The sequence below is a fragment of the Aphis gossypii genome, chromosome X (genome assembly GCF_020184175.1).
Source record: "Aphis gossypii isolate Hap1 chromosome X, ASM2018417v2, whole genome shotgun sequence".
NCBI lineage: Eukaryota > Metazoa > Arthropoda > Insecta > Hemiptera > Aphididae > Aphis > Aphis gossypii.
In genome coordinates this window covers 3,266,872-3,284,377 of record NC_065533.1, presented here as the reverse complement: position 1 = coordinate 3,284,377, position 17,506 = coordinate 3,266,872, and the positions used below count along the sequence as shown (strand labels likewise).

General features: G+C 36.2%; 1 protein-coding gene across 1 annotated transcript; it reads right to left on the bottom strand.

The window, feature by feature from the left end:
- Positions 1 to 665: 665 nt before the first annotated feature.
- Positions 666 to 16,338, bottom strand: LOC114131778 (probable basic-leucine zipper transcription factor D). The gene is given in 4 exon segments (XM_027997081.2): positions 666 to 2,349; positions 2,813 to 3,117; positions 3,120 to 3,401; positions 15,859 to 16,338. Coding segments are annotated over 3 exon segments (1,887 nt in total). The 5' UTR covers positions 3,394 to 3,401; positions 15,859 to 16,338; the 3' UTR covers positions 666 to 1,041.
- Between the last annotated feature and the right edge of the window lie 1,168 nt (positions 16,339 to 17,506).

Below are 17,506 nucleotides of genomic sequence, written 5' to 3'. Positions count from 1 at the left end.
TGGACATTTATCACAGATAAATTTTAATTGGCATAAAGACCATGGGAGGAGAGTGGTTCCGAGAATTCGGAAAATAGGGGCGCTCAAAGCATTTTTTTCAATTTTATTCAATTTTCTAACACTATTGAAAAAGGCCAATTTGATTATTCCCGGTCTGTTGTCGAATTCCAATCCGGTTAAGAACATTTTCAGAAATCTCTTTAATGATATTGTATAACCATCTACTGCGGCTAAAAGGACGTTTTGTCTTGCATTATTGGTATTACGGCCGACGGTCACGGTTTACGATACAGTACACGTTTATGAAATAATATTTTAGCTAAAGCAACGTCCTCGCCTATAACCCCGTTCGTTTGAATGTTTTTGGCGTAACGTATTAAATATATTTATACTTTATACACACACACATACACACACCAATATAATATACATATATATTATATATAGTGTACGTACAGGGCGATTCTCTCAACACGGTTGCTGTTTTCATGTGTGGCACAAATGGAGTTCGTGTTGCGTTCCGCCATTATAGAAAACCACCACAGCGTTCGGTGTGAGAATCGCCCCCTACGTATTTAATATGTTATTGTTTCAAAATTATTTACACTTAATATTAATCTGACGAACGCCACTGTTGAGAAAATAAGAAACTCTAAGATTTGCTGTTTATGAAAGCAAAAAAAAAAAAAAAACAATAATTGTATTATTTCGCGAGTTCGATATAACAATAATATAACATCATAATATTATCTATTTTATATTACACACATAGTATTAAAAGACATTCGGTGGGCGACGAAATCATGTTCGAATGATTTACGAAACATCGTCAAAACTACCAGATTTTAATAATAATAATAATATATAATGATGAATAATAATAATAAAAATAATAATAAAATTAAAAATAATAATAATAAAAATAATAATAATTTATCTATGATGGATTCGCGTGCGAACGTATAACAATTAAAATACCTGTGAATCGCCATAACGAACATATAATATATATATCGTTCGTGAACTGCTGCGGCTCGTTTATCAGTTGACCGCAACGGTGGTGGACTGGGCCGGGGCCGCGGTGGCCGATTTTCTGGACGATAGCATGTTTTTGAGACTGGCCACCTCGGACGCTAGCCGAGCAACTTCGGACTTGAGCCTGGTGTCGTCGGCGGCGGCCGCGGCCGTCGGGGCGGTCGCGTGCACGGCACCGTCGGCCGGTTCGCCGCTCATCGTGACGGCGGCCGGCGACTGCATGGCGGCGGCGCGGGGAGCGGCCACCGAGGCGGTGGTCGGGCACGCGGCCACCGAAGCGGACGACGGCCGGACGCCCCATTCGACGCCCAAGCTGATGCCCGAGTCGCGCTCGTCGCTGCTGCCCTCCGCGTCCCACGGCGGACTGGCTCGGCTGCTGCCCGGCTCCTGCTTAATGGCCTGCAACGATAGCAGGGCCGTGGCAGCTACGTCCTTATCGCCCAAGTGCGTCTTGTGACGGAGCTTGTGCGGCAGACAGTTACCGCCTCCGTTGCCTCCGCCACCGCCGTTGACGATCGCTGCGATGTTGTTGCCATTCACGCCGTTAATGATGCCCGCGTTGTTGTCGTTGGCGTGCACCATGGAGACGCCGTTGTTGCCGCCGTTGAGGACCGCGATCGGTACGCCTCCGGCTCCGCTGGTCATCATGGCCATCATGCCGTTGCCGTTAAAGTGGTGCCGGTGGCGGTGCTGGAGGTGGTGATTGTTGTTGTTGCCGTTGTTGCCGTTGTTGTTGTTTCCGACCAACGTTCCACCCGGTCCAACGACTCCACCAGCCGCAGCGGCGGCGGCGGCGGCCACGAACGCCAGAGATATGGGTACGCAAGACGACGAAGTGTCATCGCCACTGCCACTGCTCAGCTCGTACGGAGACGGCGGCCGGCGGCTGAGGTTCAGTACGCTGTTGGCGGCAGCTTCGAACGACGGCGGCTGCAGTGGTGGCAGGACGGGCGCAAACGGGTACGGCGGGTACCCGGCTTGGGCCGCGGCGGCCACGGCTGCGGCAGCCACGGACATGGGCAAACCATTGACGCCGTTCGAACGGTCGCCCTGCTGCTGCTGCTGTTGCTGTTGCTGTTGTTGCTGGAGTGTGTGTTGGTCGATGGGGCTGCCGCAGTCAGACTGTGCGCCGCCGTAGTACGAGCCGTTCATTTTGGGTGTGGTTGACTGGACGGGTTGATGGATGACTGACGTGGGTATGGGACCTGACCCGTTCTGCGAGTAGCCCACCGACGAGGACGACGACGACGTGGACAGTTTCGGGCGTTTTGTAATGCTCAATACTTGTTCGTTTGTCGGCAAAGAAGCCATAACCTGAGGGTGGGACAAAATAAAAACCACCGTTAGTACATCAATGTGTTGTGCTCTATATCTATGCGGAAGTAGCGGTTTTTTTTTAAGGAGAGTAATGCTTAACAGTCATACCACGATCGATTTATGGATCTCATACGTTAATATAATCTTTTGTCAACAATAAACATAACCTATACATAGTCATTAGATAATATGGATTTCAAAAAGTTCAATAAGAAAAACACGACATAGAGGAAGATGCAGAACCTAAGAAGTACATTGCCTCGACAATTTATCGTGAAAAAATCGTTGGACAACGAACGGCAGTACATTATTACTCAAACTTTGACCATCATAATGTGTCTTTTGTACTTTTATTTCTATAATAACTGTAAAATGCAGTAAGATTGGCCAAATCTCTCATAAAACAATTTTTATTCAAATAGGACCTAACACACCCTTTTAATTTTGTTCGAATTATTACCTGTTCAACGCTGACCACAGCTTCACCGCTGATGCCGAACTTATCTTTGATGGCAGAAAGTTGAGCCTTAAGCACGTGATTCTCTTTGCTCAACTCAACCACCCGCTGCTCGAGGATCATGTCGTTGAAACGCCTCTTTTCACGTGATCGCTTGGCCGCCTCGTTGTTCCGTCGCCTCCGGTCCCAGTAGCTTTCATCTTTCTTGTTATCTGGTATGAATTCACGCTGCTTACGTTGCGCAAAGAACTCCTTGTGCTGCAGATGTGCCGTCAGGTCGAACCCTGGAGGATATGGTTCACCGGGCCTGGTGATTCCGGTCCGGGTGATACCGAATCATCGTATCTCATGCTTCCTGGACCACCAGACTGTTCCATGTCGCTACAATACTGCGGCATTATTCCGCCACTGTTTTGTTGCTGTTGGCGTTGCAAATGGATTTGGTGAAGTTGTTGTTGCTGTTGCTGGTGGAGTTTTTGTTGATGTTGCTGTTGCTGTTGTTGTTGATGCTGATTTGATTGCTGGGGCTGTTGTGGCTGAGTTTTCTGTTGATGATGATAACTGTTAGCCGTGTCCGCTACCATTTCTCAACCTTAAACACAAAAATACGTACGTAGACATGAGTTTAACACTGTCAAATATAATTACATATATTACATTATTATATCGATGAATAACGAGTCATATAAAAGTCCAAGGAAAATATCCTAAATACAATTAAACAAATTAAACACAACTTGTGACGCAAGCGACAATGAGATCAGAGAGGCTTTTCTCATGTTGCATGATGGGTTTCCGTTCGATTATATAGTTTGTTAGGTGGGAAGAGGAAGTTTTGCTTTAAGGGAAGTTTGCATTTGGGTGCCAAATGACTAATGAGTAAATCAATTCATGAGGTTCTCGTATATAAAAATAAATCAATTATTAGCGTTATCAAAGTACACTAATTTAACCTTGGCGATGTGTAATTCATGAAAACCTTTAGACCAAAAATTCCGTAAAATTATTTTGGCTATACATACCAGGGGATGAGATTTAATGCACTTAAAACAATTGACAATGAAGACGGTCGGAAAAATCTGTGACGTAATATAAAATATTTATTAGTTTGTATCATGCTTTATGATTGGTTGTATAGGAACACGCGTATACGTATAGCTAACCTTGAGAAAAACGTTGCTAATGCAACGACAGCGATGGAATGCCGAAGCTACTGTTTCGCAACTGACACGTGCCGTAGTCAAAAATTACTACATACTCCCCTCCCTTCACTTGACTATAATAAAACACGCTCGTAGGGAGGCATCGGAAAAGCCCACCGATTATTGAAGTCCTTAACGGACAGAATCGAAAACCCATATATCTAAGATTCTTTTATCGTTTATTACATACAATTAGCTAATGATGTTACTGCTGCACAACCGAGATGACCACATTCACATTATTACATATTAATATATAGTAGAGCTAACTTTTATACGGCCGTCGTGTTATAACACAATAATAAATAATAACGAGTATATCATAATTGTATAAGTACCTACACTATGTTATATAAATCGCCGCACCGGCCAAGGACAACGAGATCGAGGAAATACAATAATAATATAAACCGAGCAAGGTCACCCGTAACGATATCCGACGATGTCTTAACACTGGTTCCGTTCGGCGAATATTTCTCCTATATTTACACGGTATCACACAAGTGTTATTATATAATATAATACACTACGTGGTAAAAAGTATGGGTAGTTTAAGGTAACTTTGTAGTAGTATGCCGTATGCGAGTGGCATTACCCGTTTAGTAAAAAGCAAACGGATCGCTCATTTAAAATCGCCGTATTTACATTCAACGAGTTATATAATATTATTAATTTGACCTTATGAAAATAATATCGTCGAGGTGAATGTCAGTCGCATAGATTGTCGTGATATATTATGTATCTAACTGGTACTATAACACGACGATAAGGCGTGATCCGAGGATCGGAAAAAACTAAAATGTATAATCGATTCCAAACGAAACTTGTCAGCTACTTCCTGACACAACTCCATTTCAGTATACATTTTTTTGTAATTAATATCGGAATAAAACGGGTTTTATTTTTCCACAACAATAATAAATAGTAATAATGATGTTAAATACCGAAAGCGATGCGATTCACGGCCGTATAACAGCTCTCGTTATTAGTATAAGGTCCCAACACGATAACGTTAAATGCATAGCACATATTTTAAAAGCACACAGTCGTGTATAATAAATAGTACGACAATCGTTGATAAACAGAAGAGAGTTCAACACCACTGATAATTAATAATGCGATTTCAAAATTATTCTTTTCCATTACATTGAGAAAATCTACCGATGTTTGTATTGATTTATATTGTGTGTGTTTTGTACTAATAAAATATAGGTAATATTTTCAAGATTAGTGTTTCTTTTGTTATATCGGTTTCATTCAAATTATAACAAATCCTGACATTGATCCTATTTTGAAATACATAGATGCTGCTTAGAATAGAAAAAGTGTGGAGAATTTAAAAAATAATATTGTAGTTGCTTCCAAACATCAAATTCGCCTACCTAACAAAACGAAACACTTATGTAAATACGATACAATAATAATACTCTAGGTACCGAATAATGATATCAATTATCAAAATTACGTCTGTCAATGACAGCCTGTCATCGAGATTCAAGATCTCGACATAACGTCAAATATATTGTATATAAATATTATAATAGTACAGTAGACAGTAGTAATAAGAAATTACTATAATAACAATTATAAATAACATGATCGTCGGTAGGTCTATATTTTACATAACAATCAGCCGTGATCGTCTCAAGTAGTAGTTAGCTGTAGGTAGAGCAGTAAGTACGTGTACGACATAATATAACATTATAATAATATTACAATTTATGGGTCTCGTCGGGATTCGACGTACAAATCGTCGCTCGCGTTTACACATAATATTATTACCGTAATAATTTGCTTGTACATATAATATATATTAATATTACTGCGTCGGCGGATGAAAATACCGTCAGAGCAGTAGTCGTCGTCATCCGAGTCGTGTGTTGTCACCGTTTCGTAATACACGACGTTATTATTACAACAAATAACATTATTTCGCTAATGTACTAATTTTTTTTTTTTTTATCGTAATATTCCTATCCATCGCCTCATGTTTTCCCTGAAACGTTTTTGTCTCGATTGGCGCGCGAGACTATGCATAAACGCGGGCTCATAAATGAAACGACCGAATTATTATATTATGAGCACACTCAATAACAATAATGTCGATAATAACAATGTCTTGTCGCTTTTAATATTATTAAAGGACGTTTTATGCAAATAGACCACACTGTCTCCGTCGACGGACTAGCAACTGCGATTTTACATTAAAAGTAATCTGTTCGTGAGCACGGACTTTATCGACAAGATTTCGGAGATAATCTAACAGTATTAACGTTTTTTTTTTTACAAGTATTCAACTTCAACATTTTATTTAAACCTTAAAGTTCTATTCTGACATTGGCCCGTGGGGATAACGTTTTCTTAATCACAATTGTTCACTAAACTAACTTTAACTACAGAAGATAATTATTAATCTCATTATATAATATTCAATCAATAATTTACACTCCCATGCCAAGGACATATACCTTAGATATTATATTATAATAATTGTTTATAAATGATATGTGTTAATTTCTTTTATAAATAAAATATATAGTACAATAATCCTTCTTAAATGTATAATCCACCTAGTTTAAACAAGGCTTTTGAATTTTGAAGAAAATAAGGAGTTAATATAAGTTACAATAGAGTTTATAACGCTCTCGAATTCCTGATATTACTTTTATAATCATGACCATCTAAAAATTTTAAAAAAGTTCTAACCTATCCCTTCCACTTTACGCGCACACGCTTATGAATCTGGCAATGGTGGCACCGGATTTGCAATTTACGCATATCGTTATCGCCCCCGTTATAAAATTGCAATTACGTTATTATACATTAAAAAAAATAATATGAGAATCATATTATTAAAGTGTTATGATAATAATATCGACATCACAATAACGATGTTGTAACGAACGTGTGGACGTCGACCCCGTGGCGGGCGGTGAGTTGCGGGTGTGCCTTATCACTGTGTTAATAATATATTATTACTATTTATAAACAGCTGCAGCTGCCGTCTTGTGCAATCATAATTTTTTTTATTTTCCCTTTTTATTTCTTAACCCCTCCCGACGATGATATTAATGGTAAAGCACGCGCACAGTAATACTATAATACCTATATTATTTTATGATCATGATTGATTTTTATATTTTAACAATATGAAACCAATGAAATCAACAGGTATTTGGTTATTGTCTGTCTATGTACCTATGTGCAAGAAAACGCATAATATAAAGGTACACAGAGACACACGATACGAGTACCATACCGGCTAATGATAATACAAAATATAATAATAATAATAACGTACGTCTCGCAAAATAAGATCATTTATGTATATATATAACGGATAAACTATATCGTATAGTGGGATCAGATCATCGATGTCTATTTAATATAATATTTACGACTGAGAGAAAAAAAACAAATCCGATCGTCACGGCGTTCAATCGAAATCGGGTGGGGCTAAATAACGATACATAATATTATACACACAATGAAACGCATTACGCGGGTTTATGTAATAATATCGTGCACGCACACATTATTATGCTTGTATACGTTTTGAAATCGTCCGATGACATTGTGCGCGAATTTTACGCGTCGTAAAAACCTCGACGGCCTTGGACGTGTTACACACGACTCGGGTTGAGCAAAAAGTAGAGAGAGAGAGAGAGAGAGGGAAAATTAAATAAATAAACGAAATAAAATAAAATATACACTGCCAAACGCCGTCGCCGCCGCCAATGCAAGTGCTCGGCTCGTATATATTACTATATTATTATTATTATTATTATTATTATTATTATTATGAGATAATCGTCGTCGTCGTGTTGGGCGTGCTGTTGTTTTTTTCATCATATCGCGCGCGTCCAAGATAATACGCGATCGTATAATATCATTATTCATTATCATTGTGTGGGATCTTGTAGGCCAACTCGCTCCGACCGTATTGGCCTTCACCCTCAAGGTGAAGTTTATACATTATATTATTATATATTATTATGTTATGCGAAACGAAAAAATGTTTTTTTATGTTGTGACCAAAATTTATTTTGGGTTGTTTTTTTTTTTTTTTATTTCATCCACGCCGATTTTTGTTTCGTTTCGTTTTATCGTTATATTCATTTGTTTTGCATAACGCGCGGCGTTCGATATAATACGCGTGTGTCATAATACTACGTGTTGTCGACGCGCTCAATTGTTATTTAACAGTGTGCCGTCGTCGTCGTCGCAGACTAGTTATTTACGTTTATCATATTAAACAGTGTGTATATATATATATATGTGTGTAATGTGTACGAATGTGTGTGTGTGTGTAAGAGAGAGCACTTTTTTTCATTTTTAGCTCTGCGAATATTTTTATGCGCCGGCCTTTGGCACACGCAGTCATCCTCTTGGCCCTCGAACGCGTGCGAGTGTATTGTATAGACGGTTTCGCGTGCGCGCCGATACCGCGACGTCCGCGAGAACGATACGACTCCCACCACAGATCCCGACGAAAACCCTAACCAGCGGATACCTGTTACGTGTTCTACCGAGTCGCTTATGAGTTAATAACTTGTAGTGTTGTTTTATTTGATCGTCCATTATCTCGATACACGTACTTAGAAGAGCCCGGTTAGAGGTCAGCGAGTGTAACCTTTCATACTTTAACCATTTTATCAGCAATGTAATTGATAACCGTTTGACCACTGTAATCGCACGACGACAAGTTGAATATTTTTCGACTTTATGCTAACACCGGGGAGAATAGTAAAAAGAAAATCACAAAGATTTTTTTTCAAAAACAAGGGATGTGCTAAAATTTACAAATATATTTAAAAAGTGGTTAAAAATCTCATTGAACGTCATATAAGTAGTAGGTAATTGTTTAGCTGCTTATGGGTTTATTTTAGGTTCGTTTCGCCACTGGTCGACACAACAATACATCGGTTGTATATGATTTTTTTTTTTTTTTTTAATGCAGCATAACATAATATCATTACAATATTATTATCGACATTACGTAACGCACGGTCGGTCCGTCGATATAAATTATAAACATTGACCTTAAGCGCGGCGTTACGCAGATATTCGATTGCAGTATAAATAATAATTTAACCGTAGTGGTCATGTTGATGCATGGTACTATAATATTCTACGACCGCGCGACTATAATACAGCTGGATTTCCACGACTATACCGTGTCGCGTAAAAATAATAAAATACCAACATTTTGTTACCGATATTACCTACGTATTTTAGACGACGTATAGAACACAACACTTATGGTATAATTTCACTATTACCGTGCTCGGCATATGGACCGAGTGGTCTGTGGCTTTGTGCTCAGACTTTTCTTTATATAAGCAAAATTTAGAAATTTTTAATTAAATAAATTACGATTACAATATCCATTAATAATCATTAATCACTAATCACTTCACCCAGTGCAATAGTTAAATAATAAATATTACTAACTATATTTGGTATATTATGCGGCTAGGCGTTTACATTGAAAACTATGGTGACAGTGTAGTATTACTAAGGTACCTTAACTCTTAAGTAGTGTACACTCTGCATAAATGCATATTAATACATCCAACGAACAACGATCGTACTGTGAGACGACAATTAATATAATATCTTACTATCGTTTCGATCCCGTTATCGTTGAATAGTATTCGTTTAAAGTAGCACGAGCTCAGCCCGGTTATAACACGACCGCAGTAATAGTCATAATATTATTGGGTTATTAAATTGAACGCAATGGTGAATGTGCATACCTATTATCTGCACTACAATAAGACGCCTAGTAAGGTGACGGAGGAAGACGAAATAGTAACAAAAAAAAAAACCGGAACGAGACGGCGGCCGTTCCGTTCTATTTCCGCGCTCCGATTCTCAACGTGCTCTACTCTGCAATATATTAGCGTACCTGTTTTATATTGTTATAATACCCATACCATTCATCAGTCCGATTTAGCGCCGGGCTACTTCCGGACTCGTCTTTCGGAAGCGGTGCTGATCGTCATACATTTCGCCCAAATCGAGCCTCTCATTCGATGCACGTGAGTAGCATGAGTGGCCACTCGACCCAAGCACGAGCGCACGCTATTATTTTGCAACCGGTTCGAAATGGTAAAAACGTTTTGTTGGAAAACTTGAATGCGAATCTACCGCTGACGAAATCGCACCCACCAATTCAGTCAAAACATATAATATTTGCAATAGTAGTGTTCTCCGATGGGCAAAATACTATTAATGAGTGACGTTTAATTACTTTTTATTCACTACCTGTTTTTATTAATTTTTTCCACTGCGGAGTAGACACCTACTTGTTTATACGCGTATTCAACTACGCCACAATGATGATTTAATATATTATGGAAATGCTATATGCACGTTAATCGTAGGAAAACATGTCACTCGTGAATTTTCTGTGAATTATTCGTACCCATTTGAGGCCAACTATAAGAATTTCGTGCGATTTAAATCGATAGTTTCCCGTTCTAAAAGCATGTGATTTTAATTGTTTTTTGGTTTTATAGCGATAATCGACCGATCAACCTCCCCCGAATTATAACTTTATCATTAGATATGTACTTCAATTTTCGAAATAAGACCATATTATTATACTTTGAAATCATAGTTAACATAAAAATATTTATTCGTACTTACTAGAGAATACCACAAGTGCTGAAGTGCCTGTCGTTCGATATAGATGTTATTGGTTTTTTTTTATACATTTGTTATTTGTTATTTACTGTATATTATGTTTAGTTGATAAGTTCACATATGTTAATACAAATATTAGCTAAGAAAACATTTTTTTTTTGTAATATTATTATAAATTCATTATTTATTTAAATAACTCAACATAATATAATTAATATATTGTTTTTCTATGATTTGTTTTTAAAAACTAACGAGTAGAAAACAGTGATATTGATTTGTAATGAACATTTTTTGCCGCCTGTTATAGTTTATATTATTGGTGTTTTTACTATTATTTATTTTTTTTTTTATTCAATATTATTTACGCTTTGAAATTTGTGAATATAGATGTACAATTATATTTCTCTTTTTATGCGAATCCTATGAATGTTATATTATAGCTGCAGCATTGCCCACCCATAATGGCAACACAGCACCGCGAAATTATAATAATTACGTTTTGTTGTGATCGTTCAACATCGATCGGTACAGAATGTTTCTCAGTAACCTTCAACGGGGTCTATAAAAACATAAAATTCTCTATCCGCAAGCATTACATATTATACCCACCTGTACCAGTATCATGAAATAAAAATTACAGTTGTACGAGTAATGTATGACGTGTAAATATATTATAATATTATTCACTATCGAGTATTCTATTTTTGTCACGGTATACTCGAACATGCGATAATTACGAAGGAATTTCACGACATAATTACATCGGAATAATGATTGCGTAGCGGTTTCCGAGTGGGATCAAACAGATAAAAAATAAAAATAATAATAATAACAACAGTGTTACGGAAAATGATCGGTATGAATATAAAGAATCTCACGAAGGCCCACGCTCGTAAAACCCATGCCCTATATTATATACTATTATTTATTATGTTAGATTGTTCGTAATTCGTATATGTTTATGTATTACTTTATAAATATACTATAATAGAGGTACATACTTAGTTATTAAATTGGTTTTCTCGTATTTTTGACATAGTGTAATCAATTACCACCACCGTGTATCGTGTGACTGGGTTAATATTACATTAATATATCCATATAGACAATAAGGGAATAGATGTTCATTGTACATCTATTACATATCTACATTTTATTGTGACTGGATTTTAAAAAGCTAAAATTATCATGACATCGCAACCATATAGCGTTGCAGTTAGTTTGACAGTTCATCTCAGTTGGCCGTCGTTACGATCACAGTGTTTCACTTATATTTATCTTATTATTTATGATTTATACCTATAAATAGATATTATATAGGCATGACTGTAATACACCTTTGAATGTAGCATAACATGCATATAATTACTGAGATCCAACTCGAATGGAACAAAGGAAACAATAATCGAATATAGGTAGGTCGTGGTAATGTGCGTAACTACTCGTATACCTATTCAATATTTTGACGTCGCGGGTGTACCTATTCGTAGCTACTAGCGGCGGCGATGACCGACATAAAAATCGTTACGATAGCGCGTTATTACGATACGATTATATCGTTTCGCACTCAATAACTAAATGGCCCGGATTCGCGGTGTTTTACCGTGACAGGAATTTTTTTTTCCAAACGCAATCACCGTCACTGTGTCAATACCAACCGACGACGGTGGCGTGTATAAAATGTATTACATATTATATTAATTTATAATATATTATAATTTATAACTTATAAATATTATATTATTGTGTATTTGGAACACCGTATAGGCGGATTTCACCCTCGGGGGTAATGACCCGCAATATACTATCATTATTTGTATAGATATGTGTATATTATATACACATATTGTACGCGTACATACCACCTTACATAATATACTGCAAGTACACGCGCAATGGGCTTATTTATAAACAATAAACGTAAAACATACATATTTTAACAATATAATGATGTGTGACAGTATAAATTATGTATAATTACACTATAGTAATGGTCAGAACTGCGACCAAAAAGTAATACGCGAATATTTTGATAATGACCTACCTACTGCAGTAGACAGTAGTTGTATAAGAACTAGATAGAGGTATACTAGTAATGTAGGTACCCAGAAGTAGTTGGACTCGAATCGGCCGAACCAAATGTATCGACCACGACCCCACGACCATGGTCGTGACGATAAAATGTACTATGGTATATGACTATACGAGTATAATATGAGTTATACACTTATACATACAAATAGCGTGTGTTTTAATAATATTTTAGCAATAATAATAAGCTATACATTTTTCCATCTATGTTTTAAATCGTCTATTTTAAATATTATGTATAAACGTGTTGTATACTGTATATTATATAAACATATACCATTGACATAATATTATGATCAATATTTTCGTTTCATGACTATTGGGAAGTTAAAAAAAAAATCTAAAATATCGTGTTACTTACTATTATGATGCTAATTTCAGTTGAGTATGTATTATGCGTTTTTATTTTACACTATTGACAAAAGCGTCATGCAACTGAATAATTACTAATACGTGTTTGGCTAAAATAATTTTCATCGTGCGGAGAAGACGGCACATACTAGATAATCTTTTCGGTAGAGCACACAATACATTGGACTTCAACAAAAAACCGTTTCTAATATCGGTACTTATATTTAAAAATAGAAACTATGCAGTATTTTCAGACTGTAAAATAAAATATACACTCACGAAATAAAGAACCAGTGTATTATATTTTTTAAGTGTGAAATCATACTGAAATCCAAAATTAATAGCGGTAAGTATAATATAGTCATTAGTGGTGGGTAGCGGCTATATTACCTATGCATTTTGCTGGGCAAAAAATACATGTCCATCGCACTCGGTCGTTCATTAAATTAAAATGGTTTTTTTCACTAATTCTTACAAGTAATTTATTTTTAACTATGCCTACTATTTAGCTCAAAAAATATAGATATTATTGAATTTAGTATAAAATTATAATACAATTATGAGCAATTATCGAAAAATATTCCAATTAGCTATTGTTGTATTAACGACCGCAAACAACGGGACAACGGATACCACAGACATTCTACAAACAATTCACTTAAATTGGTTAAAACACGGTTAACGATTTTTTTTTCTTTTATAATAATCATTATTTTTTAAGATATGGATTTAATGTTTTAGTAATGAAATCATTTCAAATGTATTTTTAACCGTGTGTGAACTATAAAATTACAATAATATTATATTTTTCTCATAAAGTAAGTCTCATTATTTTATTCACACCGCACTTAACCTGGATAAACTTTGTTGAAGGAAATCATTTTTAAATCTGTTTTAAAAAATATTTTATGGAACAACGTCACCAACGAAAAACAACAATAAAGAACGTTTTCACGTTGTAACGAATTTGAAGAATATTATAAGCGCTTAAAATCAAAATCTTGTTGATAACTGTACTATAGCCGACAGCGTAGTATTCAGTCGTACATATACATAGGTATATGATTTTTCATATTATACTATCTTCACTATCTCTGAGTATGTTCTCCAAAACAATTGAACGTATTTAAATCATCTCATCTATAATACTCGTCAATTCATAGACCTTGAAATTAATATTTTAAATGTACATAATGAATGCATCGTTTTTATGAATTTATGTTAAATGATAAATTTAATTTTATAGCACTAGAATTTCGAGGAACTGTAGGAAATAAATTAGCACTGTGTGAATGTATGTGTATGTATACACTCGATATTTGGGAAACGCTGCAGAAGGACAAAATTAGCGGCCCACAAATTGTTAGATGCCTTGTAAAGTTATAACGGTGTGCATAATATATTTCGATTCATTGCGAAAACCATTTTGGTCCACACGTTCATTATAAACAAAGTATACTGATTACTCCTTGGCAGAAACCTTGAACTATAATTGCATTACGACAATAAGTACGATGAACCCAATCCACTGTAGATTTTGACTGAACACATCATATAATATTAAATTTGTGGTGGATTGAGTGATAATATATTTGCTACGGGACTATCGTAATATGTTGCGAAAATATTTCTAAATTTTTCAAGTACCTACTTAAGTACGTTATAAATATATGTTATTACCTATATCTATTTATAAAACATTTAAAGCGATAAAAAAACTATAGTGCGTTAGTAGAATGAAGTGGTCATTGTCTTATACGACAAGATTACGAAAAAACTATGTAAACCCATTCGTACACTAAATACATACTTACATAAGTTACCTATATTTATAATTTATATCATATTATAAATAACAATTATCACCAAGTAATTTACAACAACATAAAATAATGTTTAATAATTTATTAAAAACAAACATTATGTACCTATACCTACAATACTACGAGTATAAAGTAAAAATAACATCTTCAGATATATAGACATTTATATTGTACAATTTGTGATAAACTTAAATTGACTTACAATTATTATTGTATTTTATTTAAAATGAAAAATTATTGAAGAAAATTAAAAGACGACCTATATCACACCCTTAACATTTTTTTTTAAGTAATTCGTTTACTGGCAATTATAGATGTGCGAAATAATACTTTATTAAAATCATTTTAATATTAATATAAAAAGTTTTCAATCGCCATCTCGTATTATTTAAAATGAATTTTTTTAATTAAAATTTTGATTTTATTATATGATACAAATGCATTAAGATTTTTTTTCACTAACTGGCACGCAATATAATATAGCTAAACGTGAGTACTTAAGACATTAATTATTCATCGCGATGTTCTCATTTTATGCGTGTCATAAACTCATATAATATAATGATATAAAATATATTGAAAAACACTGACCCAGCTAGATCACGAGCGGTTGCAACAACGACAAGATGCTAATACTAAGTTTGACAGTGTGTATTGGTTACTAACATCTCGTGTATTGTCTCGGGCGCCGGAGATTTGAATGCTGGGGCAGTGACGACCGCAAGAACAGGGAGCGAACGAGTGGCGTCGGCACGGGGCGAAGCGCCGATCGCGGCTGGAATAGGAATAAATTGCGAACAAAAAAAAAAATTTGAAAAAATTTTACTACCAACAACGACGGAAATTAAACTTATCGTCAGCATAATATAAATTATTTAATAATAATTTTCGGTGGTAAAAATACAAAAAAAAAAAAATTTGCAATACTCACGATTGAATTGTGTGCGACACGCGGGCTGTCTGCGGCGTTTAGGACGGTGCGGTATCCATGTGTTGTGGCGCTCGAACGCGCGTCGAAAAAAATGTTAAAATAATTTAATTTTCCTCGACCTGCGAGTGAAACTGCCGCTTTCGATCGATTGATATTTTAAGGTAAAATATAATAAAAAAATATAGTTTGATGTAAATTTGTCGTCGCGTACCGGAGACGGGAAAAAAAATAATAATATCTAATATATTGTTTGATTAAAATAATATTATTGTCGTCAACCAGTGCGGCGAACTAGCACGCTCGCGAGTGTCGTGAATGCGATCGCAGACGAATAAACGTACACTGACGAGAACGGCACCGCGCGAAACGGTATGAAAAATAACGATTGTGAAAATAAAAAAATAAATAACAGCGGTTTGCGTCGTGTCGCGACAGTACTTGCTGGGCGGACGCGACGGAAGCGACTGCCGCCGGTTGCCGCGTCGCTGCCGCTGCGATTATATTATTACTATTATTATTACTACTATTACTATTACCATATCACTATAATATTATTACTATTACTATTACTATTACTATAATATATTATTATCGTTGTTGTAGTATGACGCCGCCTCCGCGCGCGTATATACGATGCACGGTGGTCGGCGCGTCGGTGGGGAGACCCGCGGGCCCTCCCGCCAAACGACTTCGCGGTCCCCCCACCGCCGCGACCGAGCCGCACGACTGACGGCTACGATGACGGCGGCGGCGGCGGCGGCGGCGGATGGTCGACGCGTGTCCGCGGCAGTAAACGCGCGGCTCGGCTCGCCGTCGTCCGTCCGCGCGTTCATATAATTGCCCGTAATTCGTTTGTAAACATGATAATATTGTAATGTGTGTATAATATTATTGTGTGTTATCGTTATTATAATATATTATAATATTATATGGACATTGCGCAAAACCAACAGAACGATAATAACGTCGTGCGATACGATTATGTTCCCCGGGAATATGATTGAACAGTTTCCGTAGATTGTTTGATTTCGTCCGTCCGAGGTCCGACCGTGACGGATGTCTTGTATATTTTTCTGACGTGGTCAATAATATTGTGTGGGGAGTTACCAATCGTCACAGATAATAAATTACGATAATACGATTATTTTCGTACAAATCAAATGAGCATATTATATGAAATCCAAAAAAGCCAGCTGATTCGTCCTATATTATTCCCAGCAGTCGAAATTTCAAATTTGACCGATATCGGTTAGACATAAGATTCGAAATTCGCTATCAGAAAAATACGCCGACGGAACTTCTTTGGGTATAGGCGATGAAATGTCGAGCCGTCAAAAGCAATACGTCTATTATGTAGTTTCCTCGTATAGGGACACTGCTCATTATCAGTATCTACATTTTTTTTTTTAATTTAGAATATCAATTAAAATATTATTAACTTATAGATACATATAAAATTGTTTACGTTGGCTTAATTTATACATTTCATTTTTTTTTATTATTATTAATAATGCAGGTTAGGGTTAGGGTTAGGTTACCTATGTAAAATATTGACTTTTAAAAATGATCTGGTTGTCTTAGGTATATATGTATATTGTATAATATATTTATGGTACTTATGTGTGGTTGTGTGGATTTTATTTCTATA